Here is a 24,083-nt window from a genome sequence, read left to right on the forward strand (position 1 = left end):
ACAGCGTACACCACAACAGATAATGACGTGGTTTGTATTCCATTTCCCATGGAATAACAATGCTTGTACTAAGAACTATGTTTTGTATCTAGAACATTATTCAAAATTACGTTCCAGAATTTCAGAATATTGTTTCTTTGATTAAAACATAAAGTAATGTATCTATAAACAGACGTTCCAAAATGCTTTTGGAAATGGTTTTCAAACTAGCTGTTTTCTGTACAAATTTCGTAACTCACAAACTGATAAAAACTGTTATGATATTGTATTTAGCATGAACATTCGTCTTTACGTAAACCAAACTTACAGCTACAGTATTTTGTCTAAATAAAAAATGGGATCTTTTTAAAAATTGTCAAGCCAAATTATAAAATAAACTCCAATTTTAAGGGGAAAGAACTAGTCTAGAAATATAGAATTTAGCTCATGTAAAAATAAACTGTTTATTTATTTTTCACATATGCTGTGATCGAATAATAAATAACTGAGAAATTACACTTGTACTGTTTAACTAAGCGTAAATGCTACGTAAATTGTTCTTAAAAATTTTATAATAAAGTTTAGCAACGCCATAACAAATTTGGATTACGAATTTTGAAGGAAAACGCAGACAAGTAAAACACAAGGTACTTTATAACCTAACAGGAGCTGTTTTCTAAAATCTTGATCCAAAATATAATACACTAAAGCGTTGGAATGAATAAAACATTTTTTGAAACGATTGTATAACGACTGCTATATGACAACATGACCAGTACAGTATGGTTATGCAGCCTTTACATTGTGTTCTTGTAGTATAAATACACATTCTTGTACATTTTTGCGTGGATCTTTCTACATTCATCCCCAAACACTACAACGAGATTATAAAATAAGTCATGATTTTAGAATTACCCATTCGCAATTCCCCCGTCTGTCTAAGAAATAGGAATTAGATTTGAATTTTATGAGTGGGTTTTTCTGTCGGTATGAAAAACATGTGGAAAAGTGGTAAACCCATTTCCAAATATGATCCTAGTGATAAAGCCAACACAATTTGTATGCAGTGTTTTAAGGTACGAAATGTTTTATCAGTATTGTACGAATAGTAATTTAAGGTTAATAAATTGTGGTAACATTTTTCTTACAACTTTGTGAACCTTTCATTTAATAATTTCACTTTGCTCATTATGCCCTTTTAAAATTTTGCTAAATACATTTTCTCTTTATAATAAAATGCTCTCTAATAGCGTATTTAGCATATTCTAATATGCTTTTTTCAGTATTCACAACATTTTACTTTTAATCAGCACTTTTTTTATTAAGACATATAAGGAACACTAAAATATGATGCATGTTCAGTTTCGTGACATACATCAATGTACGAGTATTACGTTCACGGGGAGAGGCGGCTGAGATACATAATATATCGTGACATACAGTATCTCGGTAAAGGTGTGTTGAATAATTCAACCCGTACGATAATTTAATTACCAAATGTTGGTACAGGTAGCCCCACCCTACCAGTCCACGTAACCTGGCCATTGTCTATTTAATATTCGAAGTTTAATTTTGTTTTAGATAATGCTTTCTATTCGCGGCGTGCTTAAAATGTTGGCTATTAACACACTTTGTGAATAAAATTGTTCAATGTAATTAAAAACCAACTACTATCAATTAATTATAATGTTCTTTCAGTTACAATGATCCTTTGTGTACATGATAATCACTGCTACACCGCAAGTTTACAGAATACTTTGTCACTTTAGTATTACACGAATTCAAGTCATAATTTTAATTTGGATTGAAATGGATAAAGATTTGTGTTTCCTCTTATTAGATATTTTAGGTCACTATACTTCGTCCGGAAAACCGCAGCCACTGAAGAATGTGAATCATCGCTAAACCTAGCGCTCCCATACACACGCTAGCAGCAATGGTCAGGCTGCACTTTCAATCTTCAACTGTGTTCCCTACGCACACTGACAAGTTTTGTTAACTCTTATTTTCTTCAATTGAATTTATAAAATAATGAACATTTTTTTAAGGAGAAGCCGATCTCCTTTTATGCCTTATTCTGCCCGTCCTCATGGGCCACTGGCCTGTGCGAGGATCTTATCAAACAGAATAAGGGGGAGAGTCGATACAGTACAAGGTCGATGGTACTGACAAAAAGTGCAATGGTCACAGACAGGATTCGAACCTGCGCCATCTCTAACTCAGACTCAAAGTCCAACGTCTTAGACCACTCAGCCATCAGCAGTCGCAAAGATACCAACAAAATAACACAATGAAGAAAATGAGCACGAAACAATGTACCACCATTTTAATATACTCCTTGTATGCCGTATTTTGACTAATTTTATTATTTTTACATTTAGATAACATATTTTATAATATTACGTTACTACATTAAACTATTTTTTCTTAATTCTGTACACCATGGCACCAAACTCAGAGCAGGTAGTCGGACTGGAGCGGCAAGTTGTGTTAGTGATTATGTGTGTGTGTGCGCGCGCGTGTGTATGTGTGTGTAGAGAGAGAGAGAGAGATAGAGATAAATTATGTATCCTTCAATAAACACGGTTCTCGGGACAGAGTATAGTATTTATACAAATATACATTTTGTGTTGAAATCGGGGTTTAAGTTGTATTAGGTACCTTTTAAAACAAGTTCGTTCAATAAAAATGTAGCCTATAAACTTTAAATTCACATTTGTGGATATTTCTTAATGGTATTTTAGGTGGAATTGAATTTATGAATAATTGTGTATTTCAACTAAACTATAAACATTTTTGTTCGTGATTAAAATGTATCTTAAAATTTAACAATGTGATGAGTCACAAACACTGTCCAGGTATTGTCAACCATCGCTTGATAACAGCAATCAGCTGTATTTACTGACCTACTTTCCATACAATCGTTGAACGGTTTTCCCGAACTAATCAAAGAGACCGAGCTCCGAGCACGGAGGTCATCAATCGTTATATTTGGTCTAGATTGCTGCAGGTCGCTATCAATAGCGTCGGGCTTTCTACTAGTGAGACCATTAAAGTACCTTACCTCGTAATTATATACTTTTGTACGACAATCAATCACTTATCGGATTTATTTCTATCTGACAAACACACAACCTTAAGGTCTCGGAATGTTACATCTGTGTCTTTAAATCATGTTCTATTCTTTTTACACTTGGAAAATAAAGAATAAGTAAAAAAAAACCCTATCGTTAAAGTAGACAATAGCTAAAGACTAATAAAACACTCGTATATATTCCTTTCTTTTTCCATTCAATCATGTTTTAAGTTAACTGGAAAACTACATTACTTTGTCTTTATAAAGCAATTGATTTGGAGAAATATTTTAGCTACACTGTGTACACGAATAAAGCTGACATTCATTGTAGTGTCGTTATGTACTTTAGGCCACCTATCCAGCAAGGGTGCTGTTGGGTCAGAGTTAATCAAACATTTTTTGTGATGTCTTTATTTTCAGTATTATACGGGATTGATTGAAAGTTAAATGTTATAATATACCACAAACCTATCTGATTTGTGTGTAAATATAAATGAGTAACAGCTATCTACCTTACATCCAAGGGAAAACTGATAAAAAGACATCTTATTAAGGAGACGGAGACCTCAAAACTGTATTCGAACCGCATCAAAGAAAAAACTGCAAAACTGTTTAAGAACAGTACAGACATGATTTTACTTTATGACCATAATAGAACAAAGTTCCGAAACAAAATACACGGCAGAATTTGACAAAACAGAAATAGCCTACTTACAAAATTTATAAACTGTAATCCAATAATATTAAAGAATTTACAAAGAATATAGCATTATAGTATCAGAAAGTTAGTAACCTGTGATAAGCAAGACATATTGATCGTTGATTGACTGAGATTTGCCCAATCACAATACAACTCTGCCCCTTCAAGTCGTTGAAGTTGGCAACGTGTGCTAAATAAGTTATTATGATTTCCGACTGGTTGAGCTTTGATAAATCAGAATACAACTCTGCCCTTTCAAGTCGCTCAAGTTAGCAACGTGTGCTAAATAAGTTATTCTGATTGCCGATTGGTTGATCTTTGACCAATTACAATACAAATCTGTCCCTTCAAGTCGCTCAAGTTAGCAACGTATGCTAAATAAGTTATTCTGATTGCCAACTGGTTGATCTTTGACCAATCACAATACAGCTCTGCCCCTTCAAGTCGCTTAAGTTGGAAACGTGTGCCAAATAAGTTATTCTGATTGCCGACTAGTCGATTTTTGCCCAGATATAATATAGTTCTGCCCCTTTATATAGTTCAAGTTGGAAACGTGTGCTAAATAAGTTATTCTGATTGCCGACTAGTTGAGTTTTGCCCAGATATCATATAGTTCTGCCCCTTCAAATAGTTCAAGTTGGAAACGTGTGCTAAATAAGTTATTCTGATTGCCGAGTAGTCGAGTTTTGCCCAGATATAATATAGTTCTGCCCCTTCAAATAGTTCAAGTTGGATACGTGTGCTAAATAAGTTATTCTGATTGCCGAGTAGTCGAGTTTTGCCCAGATATAATATAGTTCTGCCCCTTCAAATAGTTCAAGTTGGAAACGTGTGCTAAATAAGTTATTCTGATTGCCGAGTAGTCGAGTTTTGCCCAGATATAATATAGTTCTGTCTCTTCAAATAGTTTCAAGTTGGAAACGTGTGCTAAATAAGTTATTCTGATTTGCCGAGTTTTGCCCGACTAGTTCTGCCCCTTCATAGTTCAAGTTGGATACGTGCTAAATAAGTTATTCTCCATATCGAGTCTTATATAAGCCCCTAGTTCTTGCGTCTCCTCTCTTCTGCGACTAAAATGTCCCTTCAAAGTGAGACTGAAATGTATACATTTATAGTTCTGTTAGAGAATTATGAAAGTTATGTATACCTAAAACTCTAAAACCTTAGAAGATAGTGTTATGATACAACCCGTGTAAGCTCAAGAATTATGATCTCGTATTATAAGTGACAGCGGTCGTGTAGTTTTAATTCATTTTAATTTATGTATATATACTGTATACTGTACTAGTTTTGTGTGGTTCCAATTTAAAAAAATAATACTTAAAATCTACAAATGGTGTTTAAACCTGCTAACTATTTGTTTGGTTCTGGACGACTTCTTTAACTATAGTTAAAAAGCGAAATCATGTAGTCAGGCAGCTCTGATATGCATAAATCAACAGGACGACATAACATAACATAACTCTTGGAACCCATAAAAACATATCCAGCAGAAAGATAGCGAATGGCCATTCTGATCATAGGCATCCTTGTATACTGTATCCTACACTACATTCTTGTATACGGTACCATTATTCCACATATTTACCAAATTGGTACAAGTGCCATAGTTCCGATTGAACCTTTGGGAATGAAACATCCGTTATCTTTTATAGTCTATTATATCCGTTCTAAGTGGATTGTATAATATGAAGCACTGAAACTTTCTCAGGTATTTTGTAAAACCTTGTTGGCAATTCTGGTTGATTCATGATTCTGAGAGTAATTAATTAAAATCGTGTTAGTGCTCCTTTTGTACAAGACCTCACGACTTAAAACACTCGCGTTAGTTCATCACTATCTACGTCTCTAGACGCAATACTTAATCATTATTTGTCTATTTTACTTCGTCTTCCTACAATTACTTAAAATATAATTTTGTCTAATTATTTATGACTACTTATTTTCAACATGGAATGTGATCTTACTAGAATTTCTGCTCAGGCAATTTTAACTAAATAGGCACAATATGTTTTATATTGTTGAATCGTATATCTAAAGTTACGTAGTGCACTGTATGGGTTAGACAGATAGGCTATATACGTCTAATTAAGCCCAATAAGATAGAAATATAGTTTTGAGAACTTTGATATTGATTGTTCTCTGAAAGGACGCATACATTCATGTTGTATTCGTTCAAGTAGACCTATATGAAAATTTTTGCTAGATTATGGTAGTCCCATTACTCATAAATCTTGCGCTATGAATCGCATTTACCCCAGAACTTTTTTTAATGGGCGAAATATATTAATTCAAACAAATAAACTAAGCTTTTATAAAAATGTAAATACGCTTAATTTTAAGAGGATTTGAAAGGTTATAACAACATAGTTCAGCTAATACTTGTTCTTGTTCATTATGTATGTTTTAATAACGAGTAAGCCTATTTTCTTCTTAATGTGTTATTTATTGTTCCTTGGTCCGACGTATGAAATAGGCTGTTTATGTTCTATTATACTACGGTAATTGATAAAGCACTAGTGTAACAATTTAAAGAAGCAAATTTGAAAAGATTATTTTATACTAAAATAATTTCGGTAACTTTAAAGAAATACTTCCAACTCCTGATTGTTAAGGACGATATGTTAGCTCCAGCTATGTGTTCGTGAGTCCGAATAAATCCGCATGTTATTGATCCCCGGACATTGCGGGCCACATGTAACCTACTACATTATTTATCTCAACACAACAGTTCGCTCTGATGTTCATTTCACGTGTCTATCATATGATCAATTCCGAACACATTTGTTTGTCTGTGGCACCTGCAATCATCTTATTATTTAGCGCTAAGGAAATGGTTTGAATTTGCTAAATTTCACTTTATTATTCCTTTTTACTTTTTATTCCTAACACACCCAATATAAGCTTTTTTTGAAAATAAAGTTTTAGCAATCATATTTGTAAGTATGGAAAATATTACAAAACCACTTTTAACCTTGCATTCCACTCGGAGTGTGTTATTTATCAAAGCATTATTTTTTATGTAGTTTTAAGTTTAAAAAGAATGTTTTCTGCATATAAAATCATTTAAAACGTAACTCGTTATCGTAAATATCTAGAGTCTACCCATTATTCTAACAATTCTAACCATAAAACATTCAATGTATTATGTATTTTGCAGATATTACAATTTTGGGTATAGAACCAACAAAGGTTTATATATTCACTGACGGATGAACCCAATCTACAATGTTTTCAGTTACAATCATATAACAAGATAACATATTGTTTTATACCAACAAGCTAGTAACACGTATGATAATATTAATAAACGTATGATAAGCTAAATCATCAAGTAACAATGTTCAGTTAACGATATAAAAATTAAATTGTACTATTAATAAATATTGTTTTCGAATCCACACACCGTCGTATAGCAATTTGATTTCCTCAATGGTGGGAATTTAGATACCATAGCTTTAAATATCCAATGCAGTTTAAAATTTGTATTTATATGCTAAGGGCAAATTGAATCCAACACGAAAGGCGTAATTTTTACATTTAACTACGATTTGTATGGAATATCGATCCAAATAATAAGTAACACGGAATGATTAAACCGTATTTTTACAAAAATTGATTGGGATTCTCAATCTACCACATTTTATTGGGGTAGGATAATATCTGAGACATTGAAGATGCTGATGCCGTACTAATGGCGGACGATTAAAATGTGTATAAATTCTAATGGTGGGGCTTTTAATACTGAAATGTGAGTCATGACTAATAAGTGCCCTTTCCCTCTATATGTAATAATTATTCATTCCAGTGGTAGAAAAAAGTTTTCATGGCTTGGAACCTTTTATTGTTTAACCCCTTTTTATCCAGGGATTGTTTCGGTTTATACCACCAGATTTCATCTTTTAACTGAGATAGTAAGCTTCTCTCTCCTTTTCTCGATACTATAGCCGAGGCTTTTACATTCGTCGATGTTATTAAACGATTAAAACAACGTTACTCGGGCAGAAACTTTTCGAAGTTGTGGAACAATTTATAAATTGCAACTAGATCTAAAATGACTTAAGGGAAGAACTATTGATGGAGGTAAAGGTATTTGTAGCTCAAAAACTGGCTCAGTACGATGTTTTTGGAATCAATTCAAAATGCTGAAGGTGAGAAACCTATGGAATGAGTTCCGCTGTAATACGCACCAACAAGCCTTGTACGGTTAAAAACTGGTTTCAACATTAATGCACGTTGTTGGCTAAGCTTTTACAAAGTCTATCACTCGTGGAAAAATTAATTTCTGCCTGTCTGTCCGTCTGTCCGCATGATATCTCGAAAACGAACTCACCAATGATTTGAAATTGTGCATGAAGCTTTATTTCTGTGGAACACTGATGTAAATTTCGATTTTACATGACATTTCACGGGATTTGGTTGTGCGTTAGCGAATATGTTTACATTGGCCTTATAAGTAACCATGTTGGCATCGAGAAAATAGTAGAATAAGTACATTTCTAGAAAAACTCAGTATATTCAAAGGAGATTTTAACATGTGACATATTGACATGCATATTGTGACATGCAGACTAATCATTCCAGCACATCCAACACCGTGGTGACTTGGTGAGTAGACTTTTAAGATTGAAACACTGATATGAAACTCAATTTATTTACAAAAAAATGTGAATAGATCGTGTGGCAAGATATCTAGAGAAAGATCTTATCTGCATACTTAAAACTTTGAATTAAACTTCATTTCTATTTATAAATGAATGTGCATGTCCAACCACGGAATTTTTTTGAACGTCACTAAGGCCTATCTATCATTCAGTAGCCTGGCACTATATTTAAAGAATGACATAAGCTACATACATTTGAACTTTGGCATACCACCTCAGCGAAGCCTGTTGCGTGACGCGTGTTGTGGCGTATTCCTGTATCAATAATATACGCGTGAACAAAGTGAACTCTATTAGGAACTTTACCCAACTTGATCCCTTTACTCATCGTTCTGCACACCGAAATCTGACGAGCTTAGTAGTTTCGGATGCTACGAGGAGTAGCCTATTGAGATCTGAGAAAAGAGGTAACATTGGAACAAGATCATGTAACATTGTAAAAATGTTACAGTATAGGTGTTTAAACCGACTGGTGTCGATATACGAGACTCTTATTTTTAGAAAACATACTAATTCTAGATTTTAGAGTTGTTGAGTAGAGTCAACCTTCGTTGTTCTCGCCCGTCACGCTCGTGGGACTTGTTCGAGAGATGGCATAACTCGACGCAGTACGCCTTCAACAGTACTACCAATGAATACAAAACCTTATATAAGGTTTGTATTCATTGGTACTACACTGCCAAGATTATACCGTTTGGGGAACAGTCTCCCACGTGGTTTGGATTTTTTTAGATTGAGTTTGCCTGCCTTTAAAAGGGAATTGTTCAAACTGTATGCCACATGAACATTTTTATTGTTATTCCTTGTGCATTTTGTAACTCATTTTTTATTTTTTGTTTTTGTTGTTGATTCTGTCTGCATGGCCTCATGTTTAGCATAGATTTCCACTTTATTTATTGTTATTGGCTTGGGTTTATTTGTAATTTTTTATTATCTTTGCATGTTATTTATACTATAAACGATTTATATCTATTTATACTATCATTGCATGTTAAAATCGCTTGTTAAAATTTTGTCATTCTATTGCACATATTCGCCATATACTTATTGTAATTACTATTGTTAAAGGTGTTGACCGTTGAATAAATAAATAAATAAATCCTCACGGGTCTCTGCTGTAAATCATTGATGGTTTGTCGCTGACACCACTATGCTGTTGTCGTCAAATGTGTTTAAGATTATTTCGCTTTGGTACTTCTAAATCTCTTTATGAATAACAGTTAAACGAAGGAATCTGAAGTAGTAAATATAGTTTCACTTTCATTCATATTCCTCTTCCTCGATGGACGCTGCCTATGCATATATTAAAAATCTACAAGCTTGCTAGCTTGTGCGATTGACTTTTACGCTGAGTTTAATGGGACTTTCATTGTACTGAAGAGCCGCGAAAATCCTCGCTCAGTAGCTAATATCCAGACTTCGATTAATGCTGGTTGTATTAGCATTATTGTAAGACATGTCCCACATTGAGGTTCTCAGTGAATAGCCTACAAACACTGAATAAACGGCAGCTCTTAATATAGGCTATACCTTGTCACAGAAAAACTGCTATAAATAAGCTATTTGTTATTTGATTTAAATAATTGTTGTGTCATTAGATTTGTGGTAAAATCCTCCAAAAACTGTTTCTCTTGTAATTCTTGAGGAGAATTTCAGATTCTTAAGTTATTCCAAGTTTAAAAGTTTGTTAACAGCCGCCGTGTTGAAAAACTAAAGATAAGTTCATGATATATTTTTCAGTAACTGGCCTTGTTATCATAAGCATTTGATCCAAATTTGGTATAATCTAATTAATTAATTTTTAAGATATTAATTTTTTAAAAAAAAAAACACATACAGACAGACAGATGGGAAACTAAGCATCGGCACACTGCGTTCTTAACATTAGCGTATTCTTCATACTGAATTATACTCTTTTGTGTTTTTCTGTATATATAATATAAACTTATGTCAGGCAATACAGAATAAAGCTAATACAATACAATACAATTACTGTTTTTAATACATATGTAAAGATCAAATGCCTTCGTCAAACATTTGCAGCTCCTAGATATTAGTTTTTCAGTGAATAGATAATATTCACAATGGCAATAGCACAGGTACGTATATTATTGGAAAAAGAACCAAATTATATTTTTAATCATTTCTTAGATCGTCATTAGCTTCTTCTCTACCTAAAACTAATGATGTTAATTTCAATATTGAAAGTAGCGGAAGAAGTACGAGCTGAAAAATATTGATAACAACAAAATGATTGTCTTTAGTGAGTATTTAGTTTACTACAATTAATTTAATTTATATTTTAACCTATTAGAGTTTTTATTTCTAGGTGAGGGATTTTAAAAAAGTATCACTGTTGAGGCAGCGCAACAGACCTGGCACAGTTTTGCAGGATTTTCGAGTAGTAGGCTATTTTCTTAAAGTGCGTATTTTAGACTTCAGTTGTGCTTTGCTCATGAACAACTTCAGATTTACAAATTAACCGTTAACACATCTAATAAAAGCGTTAATTTATTTAGGGAAAACGTTTCGGAAAATCCCAGGCCTCTATTCACCACATGTACACTTTGCTGAATCTAGTTTTTGCCGAATTCGACTAGAAGCGAAGGTATAATTTATTGTTCAGCACTTTCGGCTATCTTAAGAATCTTCAGTAGGGCGTGTAGGTAGGAAGAAATTTATGAAACATTTTGAAACTTATCTCAAAATAACATCAAACACGACTAGCAAAACAATATTGTAAACTGAATAAATTGATTTTAGCCGCATGTTAACAATGTACTCGTACTTCATTTTTACGATCTTATTTTTAGTACGGTATTTATTTTTTTATTGGTTAGTAAGAAAAAACTAAAATTTTTCGTATTTAATTGTATATTCAAAAAATATAAAGTCTATAAGAAGTAGGCCTACTAAAAAGAATTTAGGTGCGTATCTGAATTAATTTGAGACATTAATTAATAAAATGAGACACCTCCCATGATTCTGCGGCCAAAAACATATGGGTGTTTGAAGTGTAACATTGTTCACTGGATATTCGCTTGATCAATGTGACATCCAGTTTTGGTGAGGAATCGTTGAAAGCCACTTCAATAGTAACAACAATGTTTGTAATTTAAGTACAGTTGTCTATTTAACGATGGTCGATTGGATCATTTGACTTTTCTGTTGCATCACAAATGAAGGATATAAAAACGAATATTGCGATTGCATTATTGATCCAATCTGAAGACTTCCTGGGTGACAGCAAGGCAGGGCAGTGCCTCGCCTTCCATTGTGTGGAACCACTGGGGCGCAGCTACTCGTCACTAGGTGGCTGCCCTGCCGTCGAAGACTTACCACGCTCGACAGTACAATTTTACAAAATGTTAGAATCAAATTAAAAACACTCAACTAATGTATAAATTAAAACGTGGATAGTTGAATGTTGATCGTCAAAAATTCAAAGAGCTCATATTATGTCTACAAGCATGTTTTGGAAATTCGCTTATATTAAGTTCCGATTGTTCGATTATTTTAACTTAACATAAATCCATCTTCTGAGTTTTTCAGTCTACGCTACACTTGCATTAGTTTATGTAACTATTCTAACTAAATTAATCATATTTGAAGTCCTCAGAACTTATTAAAAAACCAGGGCTTATTAACTACATGAACGTTTTTCCAAGATAAGTTTGAGGTTAAGTAGTATTCTTTTTTTATGAGCAAAATATATCCCGTTTCATCTAATTACTTGAATTTAAATTCTGTTACCATTTCCATCAGAACCCACTTCAAAGTGTGCTACTCAACATATTTTATATGGATCACTCTTGCTATCTCATTGTAAGTTATTGAAGTAAAAACAAACAACATGTTTGTCTATTAGAAACATTATGACAGCTTGAAATAGAACTTTAACACTATACTAAAGTTGATCAACAACAGAGTAAACAAGAATATTCTGATGTTTCAATAAGATGTCTTTTGTAGCTAGCTGAATGTTACAAAATCAGCAGACATCATGACAATTGCTCCGTATTAAGAAATCAGTTATATAGTCATGTAAGTAAGTAGGATTTCTCTAGTATCTTGGTCTTTGCTGAACGTTTGTTATCACAATTCCTTATTCAGAATTAGTGGTATTTGTTTCGTCGACAGTAGGTGTATTATTCTAGGATGCTATCGTATACTATATTATATGTTTTTCCGCCTGGTGCATATATGTCAAGATTTCAGACCTTGGATCACATGTACAGGCTACATAAAGTTGCCCATGAGAAAAGCATTACTTTTCTAAGTGCACTCCTGCTACTTGCAATGTTTGTCCTTGCGCTTTGTTAATGGTAACAACAAAACTGAGTTTAATCAGAAATTGAACTTGTTTAAACTGGAACGGTAGGTCAGCGGGGATAATTGGAATTCAAGGTATAAAAACAATTTCCACTTTCCCACACCTGTAAAATAATTCCCAGGGTGGTACAGATCAATGTGGGAGATAAGAGTCAGTGGGAGCATTATCTTTCAAAGGAGATACTCAATATATCAAACTTGAGACAGAAGAGTTCCAAAACCCATTTAGTTTCATCATTTTATATTTTTCCCCTTTAATTTTTGTATTTCCTATTACAAAAACACTTTATCCTGTAAAAATAATTTTTGAGTGATGTATGCCTTCTTTTAGTTTTGTTTTTATAAGATTTTTCCTAAGTGTGTTTTGTGTTTTAAAGATTGTTCTAATATCATATTTTCTGTCCACTCTCCTAATTTTCTCTGATAATCCTGGCACATAAAGGAATGACATGTATGTGAGTTTTTGTTTTTGTTTTCTATCTCTGGACCTTTTTAAAATCCGATTCAAAGTTTTTTTATTTGTTCTTTGTCTGAGCACAGGCTCTTTGCTCTGTCAAAGAGCAAGCTACTCCTTCTTTGACAGATTTTTTATAGAACGATTTAAAATTTAGACTTTTAACTGTGTGTGTTTTTTTATAATAAGATTTTTCTCTTAAGGACGTTTCCTATCCTCTACTACACCAAATCCGTAAAGGGGAGTTCTTTTTACTTCCACTTCCTTGGTTAGGCAAATAAAGGGAGAATTGCTATTTGTGGGGCAATTTATCTCATGTCAAATCAGCACACAGTTTATCTCACCATTTTAGAGTTTGTTAACATTTCTTGTACTCACATATTGAATGCTAGGACTAAAAGATAGAACATTTTTATCTCAAACTGTTTTAAAAATATGGCTTTGTAAAGTTTCCCCCCCCCCCACCCCCCCCCCCCCCCACCCCCCCCCCCCCCCACCCCCCCCCCCCCCCACCCCCCCCCCCCCCCACCCCCCCCCCCCCCCACCCCCCCCCCATTGATGATTAAGATTGAGTGGGAACCCTGATAGAGAAAACCAATAAAATTTCAAATAAGTAGAAATGTTTACTGTTTTTTAAAGAACTCAGTTTCTTTTGTTTAACGTTTTCTGGAAAATACTGTCATGCAGGCATTTCAAGACTGACAAATCCACTGACAAAGTGATGTTGTACTGTCACTGAAAATGATCTATCAGTTGATCTAGTTGTGCTGTAGCATCAGAATGAGTCATGGCATCACAATTGTATGTAGCTAAAAAGTGTTCTGAGAGTTGGCTTTACTGACAGCATGCATGATGTCTAATATAAAGAAAACTTAAATAACTTTACTCCGTTTTTTTACTCCCCTTTTCAAATTTTGAGTTAATTTTTTTATTACTTATAATCAAACTAATTCTTGACAACTTCTGTATGCAGATCTGACAGACTAACGGTACAATAGAGTGTAATCTGCGTAACAACAACACAGTGTGTATCTTGAATCATTAAAAATAAGCATAAAATGTATAAATAACATTTGGTTTTTTTTTTTTTTTTTAGCCTTCTGCCCCTCCTCCGACACCACCACTCGCTCCCACCACTTCCCCCCTCTTCACTAAAGCCAGAGCATCTAGAGAGACGTCACAGTGGCTACTACTATGAAGATGATGTTGAAGACTTACCTCAACAGATATCACCTCAACATGAGATATTACCTAAAAACAGGTAAGCTCGTCCCTTAAGGTACAAAATAACAGTAGAAGTCTGATTATCCAAGCCAGTGGGTTAACTAGGTCTTTTTTTTGTAATCTTATAGGAAACATACAGAAAAATTATGCTGAAGATACCTGGTCTTGTTGTTTATTTGCAGGGGTGCAAAACATTACGGCTATGTGTCCCTCCATTTGAATACCTTACTACCTGTTGTTTGAATAATAGTGATATGGGGTTAAAAATGCACCTATCGGTTGCAGCCCGAATTGAAATTCATGTAATTTATTGTATAAATGAATAGATTTTAATCAATATTGAGTTTTTATGTAAATTAAATAAGTTAAAACTATATTTATATTAAAGTTTTATTGCAATATCCGTATTATCAGAGTTTTTGTGTATTCTGGTAATCTCGAACTCGTTTGGCTCAGGTAATTGTACTTTTACTGTAATTTATGTTCTTTATAATTTTAAAACAACTAACCCATTAGAATTGGTTTACAAGAGTTATTCGTACGGCTGCAGTGAGACTGAAATCTGACTTGTAAGTTTAGACCCATTCTAACTTTAGCTTCATATTGTTTCAATGCTAGCTCATTTTATTCTTTGAAAAGGCAATAGATCAATCCCATACAGGTATGCACTTTTTATACATTTGCAAGTACAGTTGATTCATAGGTTATTAAGACTTCATGATGTTTAATTGAATTATACGTACTCTATTGATGTACATTTATCTACTTCCAGCTTATCCCATTCTGAAGGATGTGAAGAAGATCAAGCTCTCTCCCCCCAAGCCTGGATGCCTCTACCCTTGCCTGTCTGACATGGAGACTGAGAGTAGTGAAGCCCAAGAATCTGAAATTGACAATCAAAATAACAGGTACCCAAACATCTAAAACTGAAGTTTGTTTGCAGACATGCTTTACCATAGCAAAACATCAAAAGTTGTTTTTTGGGTATAAAATGTAATTAATAGGTTTATTACAATTACTACCAAATAACTACATTTAAACTGTGTATTTATCACCCTAATATTTATTTTGAGGGTATGTTGGATTTATTTATTTATTTTATCTGTCTCAGATTCACTATTGTCAATGACACCCTTAGTCATTCTTTTCCTGTTTTAATGTGATTTAAAAAATTCTGCTTGTTAGCACCAGTGTACTTACCCCTGTATGGACACTAATGTATTTATCACTTTTAATTGTATATAGCCATGCCTTTAATATCCACTCTTTTTTATAGGTCTTCTTCTAGTGAAAATGTCAAACGAGTCCGAAGCTAACAGTCTTGGTCAAGATATCGTAAGAATTTCACAGTCTAGCTTAAAGGTATAATATTGTACTAATTTTCTTTAAAAGAATCTATGGAATGGTTTTACATACTAACATTGTATTAGCTCATTATAATATATGAAAATAACACAATGTTATATAAAATATTTATTGTAAGATCGGCTTTTGAAACCAAGTACATAGTCAATTCCTAACTGTTTGAGAAATGGATGGAAAATGGAACCGTTTTCAATGATTACAGTTACCGTATATTTAATGATGTTAATTGTGTTACTTATTAGTTTAATGATTAGCACGATGCCATGCGATTAAGATATTTTCACTTGTTATGCGTGATGTTATAGAGAGATTGGTCAGCCTGTAGTGATCAGTCAGGAAATGAAGGACAACATGAGTAATGAGATAGATGATCTAATTGATGAAGCTCTTGAAGATAGTTCTGATGAGCCCACACCACCCAAACGTGTCTCCTACTCTGTAAGTAGCACACCATACAATAATATTGTAATGGTCTAAAAAAGGTTTAATTTTAGTTTTTTGCTGAAATATTTGTTTTGATACCAAAGAATTAAAAAATGTGGTTCTTTACAAAAAATATACATCCATTAAGTGATCAGAGGTTGAATTTGATGTATGAGAATTTTGATCCAATAATCCTGTGTGTGCACATACATTTGTGTGTGTAAACCTAGGTCATTTCCATTAATGGACCAATCTTGATCAAATGTAGTATGTGGCAGTAGTTGGAAAATATATGGATAACCTTTTTTAAGTTTTTTATTCATAAACTATTTTAAAATGTATTCTGGTGATGGATAAACAATTAATAAGAAATCCTTACAGTAAAATTTTTTTTGTTTTGCAGGAATATTGGGAGTATTTAAAGTCAACAAGTTTTGAGTATTCTCAAAACAAAGAGGATCAGAACGCACCTAGTCAACCTCTTCTACACACTGTTAGCTTTTACAGGAAGCAGCAGAATATGGTAAATATCCCTGACTTCAGTTAGTTATAGTTATTAAACCCTACAGCTGGCATGAAAAGAATATTCGATGCCAAACTACACATTTAAGAATTTTTTACATTTAAGGTCGTATACGTGATTTTTATTTTATACATTCTGCAGAGCATTAACTTAAGAACTGATTTATTGTTCTTACTTGGATTATCCTACAATGTCGAACATCATTCTCAGTGGAAAAACTGACGTGAACGTAACACACTTCAGCCGTGTTTGTTGTGAAACTGCCAGGTTCTGTTGTTTGGAGTTATGAGTCCAATAGTATTATTTTGTGGAAAAAGTTTATTTTATAGTGTTTTAGTGTTATTTCTGTGATTTAGCTTTCTTAGGTTATAGTGTTAGTTGTTCATCAAGGGTGAAAACCGATCATGTGATCGTAGAAAGCTTGTTTTTGGATCATCCTATTTCTAGTGATGACGAAGTTTATTTTGACATTGAGGTAAACCTGACAGATCATATATCAGACATGATACCCTAGTAAGTGTCATCTCACAATTCTGTGAGTCAGACATAGAAGTTGTTCTTCCACCCGGTGATGTCCTTGGCTCTGCTCATGAACTCGTGAAACTTCCCAAAACAAACTTTCCACTTATGTGCCATATGTGAGTGTAAAAATTTGAAAAAGAAAACTAATTTCTTTTGCCCTGTATGTAATTCCCTAAGCCCTTCCATCTGCTCGAACACTATGCCAGACTATTTTGACAGAGAGGCCTCAAACGCAGGATGGAATCCAATGACTGAGTGAATGATGAAACTTTTTATATATTGTACATATGTAAGTAAGATAGGATTCAAATTTAGTATTTCATTTTATTTTTGTTTTAACTATCGTACTTACATAAGCATAAATGCAGTCATAAGCATTTGGAGAAATAGAATCAAGACAGCAGATCCCCCGGTATCCAGCTCTGACAGGACCGAGCTATGGTCGAAATGACAAGTTTGTTATCACCTATTTATCTATGTCCATGTAAATCGTGGCTGTCAATCTGCAGGAAGAAATTTCTTTTTGAGTAAACCCCAGTCAAATACCGAATTTAATTCTGTAAACTTATTGATCACAAGAACTTATAATATTTTAATCAAGAAATATTTGACCTTTTACGTCCTTGGAAATGTATTATTCATATCTGTAAGTGCTGTCTGAAAGCAACATGTGAATGGCTATTATGTTTCAGACATTGAAGCCTCCTTTCACCCTCCAGGCACATACAGATAGACCCCTCTGCATACTCCACTGATGACAGCATTGACCGTATGGAAGAGGAGCTGGACAAAGAGCTGAAGCTTGTCGAGCAAAAAATAGAAATGTTGCAACAAGAGGTAGCTAGTCTAAATATAGTGTGCACCTCAAATAATTAGTACAGTTTTTATACTGTATTCAACTATTATATATTTCATATATGGTCCAAACTTTTATGATGATTAAAAGAATGATATATTTCGATTGGAGTTTTCTAATGTTTGTTATTTGGCCTCCCTAGTATTTGGCCATTTGAAAAACATGTAAAACTGTTGTTAGATGTAATAGAAAATCTATTGATAGAATCATATTGTAATCACCTGAGTCATCGGACTTGAGAAATTTCTTCATATCCCAACTCATAATTCTCAAAATTCCCATAGTGAAAGCCAAGTGATATTTTACTAAAGTAACAACACTTTGAACTACATAGTTTTAAACTCCTACCTATCCTGATAAATGAACTCTTGTAATTGATTTTCCAATACAATAATTTAAAATACTGAATTTCAAATCAAATAAATTCACTATTTAATTTGGGATGCTATTTCAGAACTGAGTGTAAAATTTGCCTTTAAACTCCTGTTGGATAATTTTAGGGTAGCATCATGTCTTTTTATGTAGAATGCTGAGGTCATTGTAAAATCCAAACTCTTGCACTGGAAACATTTTTGTCAAACTGCAGTCTGAGGTCACCAGGAGAATTTTGCCTCAGTGGACAAGTAATATATTTGTGAAAAAAGTAAGAAACTTGTGTGTGAATTTCCTATCAGGAAGAGGATTACAGTGATTGAAAGCTAAAAAAATATGAAGAGCTTATTAAACATTTACTAGTGAACCACCATTCAGAATAACCTCTTTAATGACAGAAGCAAAAATGCATCCCAATCTAAACTGTGGTGTACACTTAGAACAGAATGTGTACTACAGTACCTTATCCCACCCTTGTATGTATTCACCTACCAAATGAGCTAATTCTTTATACTCTATTTAATATTAATAGCTCATTTTCATATTTATAGAAAAAAACTTGTATTGTTTTGTATATTTTTTTGTTAGTTAAGTTTAATACTTTGAGTTTAATAATTCTTTACAAATTTTCTTTTTAGGTTAAGAAACAGCAAACCATCATTTCACAGTCAAGCCAAGCTCTGAACTTGTGTTACTCTACCATAGAATTTTCTGGTTCGACAGAACAATTGGAGGCGGAGAAGTTGCTTCTGCTTGCAAGTAAGTGATTTATTATTCACATAAAGCCTTACGATTCGTGTGTAATTCATAATACTTAGACATACCCACCAATGCTCGAGAAATCTGACTTAATCAATTCTGGACTGAACAGATAAATTTTGGTCATAGTACATCATTGTTTTATTTTCCTGCCTTTATTTTCACCTCAAATATTCAGACTGTGTTGTACATAGCTTGTGTTGCTGAGAACTTGTTGGCCAGTGGAGACAGACAGCCTTGCACGATATCCAAGACTGAAAGTGAAGCAGACCATAGTTCTTAATACCTTTATCGTCAGTCCCAATCAGCTGGTATTACCGGGACTGTGTGTTACATAGTTTCTTTTGCTGAGAGATGTGGTAACTTGCAGGCCAGCGGAGACAGACAGCCTTGCCACGATATCCCAAGACTGAAAGTGAAGCAGACCATAGTTCTTAATACCTTTATCGTCAGTCCCAATCAGCTGGTATTACCGGGACTGTGTGTTACATAGTTTCTTTTGCTGAGAGATGTGGTAACTTGCAGGCCAGCGGAGACAGGCAGCCCTACACGAGATCCAGCGACTAAGAGTGGAGCAGACCATCCGTCCCCAGTCTCCCGGAAACAAGACCCTGACTGAAAGAGGCAGCCTCACCCTCTCTCGCATCACTGTGCCTCTCAGGATGGATGTAATCCACCAGGCTGCTAAAGGTCTGTCTGTACAAGCTAAATATTGGACTATTACAAGGTTGAAATCAGAAAAGGTTCATAATCTATCAAATAAACAATTTTAATTTAACTTACAATGGTGTTCTCTAAATTTGGAGTCCTAATATGCTTTGTGAAGGCATATAATATAATTTATTTGGGTTTTAATAACCTCCATAAACTTAAATTAATAAGTAATAATTTAATCTATGTTATTATTAATGAAGTAGTTGTTTAAGATTTTTATTTCATATTTTGAACTTGTAGGAATTTCCTATACTATTAAGAAGGGTTCAAAGCCAATATTAAATAAAATGCTTAGTAATCTGCAGTAGACTCCCGCTTATCCGAGTCCCGATTAACCGAGGCTCCGGTTAATCGAGGCCTTCGAAGATAAAAAATGTTTTTCTATAGACAAAGCCAGTTGCAGTACAATAAGATAATATGTGTGTGGACTAGCGGCTATATCAATTTGTGATGCGTGTATTCTGGCTGTTGCTAGGTCGAGTAGTGAACTCTTAGAATACGTATCCTCTTGGTGACGTAACAATTGTTGATTTATGACAGGTCGCCCGACGTTTGTTTGAAAGAGGCTCCTGTGAACGTAGTCTATAGGAATGAACATTCACTGAGTGACACTGCAACGTCACCATATTTCTGGAACACCACAGACATTTCTACTAGTCAGTCACACAAGTTATTTGGACGTGTTCATTTCTTTGTTATTTTTGTTACTGTGGTCTACCCATGTTTTTTAAGCTGTGGAAAGTGTAAAGTGTTAGTGTTACAGCAATGAGTGGGAAAACGAAAAAGGCATGTGATTTCTCTGGAAGAAAAAATGAAAGCATTAAAAACATTTAGACAATGGCGAGACAATTTAAATAGTGGCTGCATGTCTAGTTGGTGAAGTAACTGTTGGTGATTTGGAGACGGAACCGACAAAACATTGAGAAATTTGTTAATAAATATGTGGAAGGGGGGGGGGTAGCGGTTTATTATTGAGGAAAACAATGAAGAAAGGCGAATATGAGCTGACATAAGAAGCCTTGTTTTATGGTTTACTCAAATGCAGAGTTTGGGCAGCTCTATATGCCAGACGTTCTACAAGCGAAGGCAATAGAATTTCATAAAAAAGGTTAAGGATGGTGACAGTTTTTACAGCCAGTGATGGATGGTTAGACAGGTGGAAAAAGCGCCCCGGTATTAGAGAGCTTAATATTGCTGGTGAAAATATTATCGGCAGATTCTTCAGAAATTACAAAATTTCGAAATAAATGGGCAGAAGTTGTTTTGAAGTCTGGTCTAATATCAGGCCAAATATTTAACTGCATTGAGACTTGGCTCAATTTCTAAAACTAAAACTAAAATTATGGCGGCTAAATCTGAAAAATCCGCTGCAAGGATTTAAGAAGAGCAAAGAGTGTGTTACAATCTTAGCATGCTCTAATTCATTGCATCAGGATTATTTAAACTGAGATCTCTACTGATTGTTTAAAGGCCCACAAACCCTGGGCCTTTAAACACATTAATTTTAAACTGTTTGCCCACCATGTACAGAAACCAAACAAGTCCATGGATGAACAGCCAGATATTTAAGGAATGGTTTTATAAAGAATTTGTCCCTGTTGTCAAGGAATTTTTTTTTAAACAGAAAGCTTCCCCCGAAAAGCAATCGTATTGATGGAACAATGCACCTTCACACACCCTGATGAGGACGAGCTTTATAGTGGTGATATTAAAGCCATGTTTTTACCCCCTAATGTGACCTCACTACTATAGCCCCTAGATCAAATCAGTTCTTGAGACCATGAAAAAAACACACTTCTACAAATGCTTACAGTATTTCACGTCTAGACAATGGGATGAGTGTTACAGAATCTCTCAGAAAAAAATAACAAAGATGCATTTTTTTTTTATTGCAATGGCTTGGGACGAAGTTATAAATTTAATACCTGAAAAAATCGTGGAGGAAACTTTTTAACCTTGCCAAAGCATAAAGAAAATGTAATCAACAGAGGACAATGAAAGCCTATCTGAAATAGCGCAACTAGCTAACAGCTTCTTTGTGATCAGCAAATACAAAATGAAGATATCCGTGTGTGGTGCAATGAAGATGTTCAAATGGGAACTTAGTGATGACGCAATTGTGCACATATTTTAAAAAAATATGCAAGAAGAACCTGAAGGACCTGACATAGACAATATCATCCCTAAAGTGTTTCATTCTGATAGACTGAAGGTGATCAACGCTGTTTATTGCCTACATCGAAAAGCAAGAGGAGTCCACGCCACATGACTTCCTAACAGTGCAGCGGTGGTGCTCCATCGCGACAACCAAAAGGGGAAAGAGGTTAGTGCAAAAATCAACCAAAGACTTTTTTCACAGCTTAAAGATTTTTTTACATTTTCTATATTACTGTATATTATATAATTATTATGTTTGTAATTAAGTGTAAATACGAATTTGCACATATGTAATACTGTCTTTAAAATCCAACATGTTTGTTGTTATTTATAACCTATTTGACATTGTCTCTGGATTATCCAAGTTTTTTCCTAATCCGAGGTAGTCTCAGTCCCATTTACCTCGGCTAAGCGGGATTCTACTGTATTATATTTATAAACAAAAACTTGTGGTTTTAAGACGTTTCTCTCAAATGTATGCTATATAATTTTATACATCTATGGCTATTTTATAATGCTCTACTCATCATTATTTTACATTACTACTTCATTAATTAAAAAGTTATTATAATGTCAGAGACATACAACACCAAATATAACTGTTTTGCACTACTTAACGTATTTTTTATTTATTTTATGATTTAATTAATTTAATAAACTGTAAATGTTTGAAATTTTGTCAGCAACATACGAGATGCTGGTATTTACAAATACAATAAAGTTGTTTGCTTATACACTTTAGTTATAAATTGCATACATGTAGTTTATTCTACCAGGGAAAGTCGTTTTTTTGTTTTTGCTCCTCCCGATATCTGACAATGGCTGTCCCATCATGGTCGGATATAAGAGGTATTCATGTACTAATGCATAGTAGGTTCATAGCAGATCATGTACTAGTGTCATCAGATCATCCAACGTGATCTTACATTGGTACAATGTTATAATATAGTTACATGTTTTGTGAATAATACTCATATTATCAATTTAATACAAACAAGGCATATATCAGTGAATTTTATGATAACCGCAATAGTATGATGATGAGCACTTCAAAGCTCCAGATTTGGATAAATATTGGTTGTGAATTTTGCTTTTCATTAAACACTCTGACAATACATATTGTACAATATCACATGGACCGATTGTGTTGTGGACACAGATGACCAGTGCTACTACCTGGTGTGTCTGGTGCACAGTGACGAGCGTGTGCTGGCCAACCGATGTTATGTGTGCTCCACGCTCCCTTCACAGTCACAACAAGCTAACATTCCCAAACACTCTGGCACTAGAGGGCCTTTTACTCTGACTTCAAGGTTTACTCTGGAGGTATACACAATGACGGCTCGCAGCAAGAGAGATAATCCCTCACGATGTCAAGTACCACATCAACACCAGCAAGAAAGTGAGTTGGACAAAACCAAAATATGTGATAAATGTTTAATGTCTTATAAATATTACGTAAACATAAAATAAACTACTTCATAAAGTAGATTACACTTATGTAATTTGATTATGTACATGCAGCATGTAAATAAAAAAACCGTTATATCTGTCAGGACGCAAGCAAGCTGAAGCTGACTCCTCGCAAAGGCAAGGGTGACTCGAGGCTGATGATTGCCGTCAGTACAGTCACCTGGGGGCCCATCAGCAGTGCGCAACCTCAGCCTTCACTATGGCTGGCTATGTCATTTTCTCTCTGCGTGAGATACACCGCACACAGTTTGCACTGAACAAGGTGAGTCATCCATTATGTTTCTAGTGTCATTGTCTTTTATAACTTTCCGTCACATCAGGAGTCAGTTCAAACTCTTGATGGAACTTTGTGAAATGAATGATGTAATCGATGTTTATAAATAATTATTAATTTGAGCTATATATATATATATATATTATACAAGGGTGGTTTGATAAGTCAGTGATTTTTCCAAAGCAGATAACCTTGTAAATTTTTTAGAAAATGGAC

The 24,083-nt window shown here is 34.2% G+C and overlaps 2 protein-coding genes across 2 annotated transcripts; both read left to right on the forward strand.

The window, feature by feature from the left end:
- Positions 1-8,319: 8,319 nt before the first annotated feature.
- Positions 8,320-16,232, forward strand: LOC124365711. Its single transcript, XM_046821706.1, has 5 exons — positions 8,320-8,363; positions 14,302-14,462; positions 15,199-15,337; positions 15,706-15,791; positions 16,100-16,232. The coding sequence occupies exons 1-4, from the start codon at positions 8,320-8,322 to the stop codon at positions 15,743-15,745; spliced, it is 384 nt and encodes a 127-aa protein (XP_046677662.1). The 3' UTR covers positions 15,746-15,791; positions 16,100-16,232.
- Positions 16,233-16,621: 389 nt separating this feature from the next.
- LOC124372900 (anillin-like) lies at positions 16,622-23,872 on the forward strand. Its single transcript, XM_046831338.1, has 6 exons — positions 16,622-16,740; positions 17,955-18,099; positions 19,129-19,249; positions 19,775-19,939; positions 23,280-23,522; positions 23,677-23,872. The coding sequence occupies exons 2-6, from the start codon at positions 18,034-18,036 to the stop codon at positions 23,718-23,720; spliced, it is 639 nt and encodes a 212-aa protein (XP_046687294.1). The 5' UTR covers positions 16,622-16,740; positions 17,955-18,033; the 3' UTR covers positions 23,721-23,872.
- Positions 23,873-24,083: the final 211 nt, after the last annotated feature.

Source organism: Homalodisca vitripennis, chromosome 1, assembly GCF_021130785.1.
Source record: "Homalodisca vitripennis isolate AUS2020 chromosome 1, UT_GWSS_2.1, whole genome shotgun sequence".
Taxonomy (NCBI): domain Eukaryota; kingdom Metazoa; phylum Arthropoda; class Insecta; order Hemiptera; family Cicadellidae; genus Homalodisca; species Homalodisca vitripennis.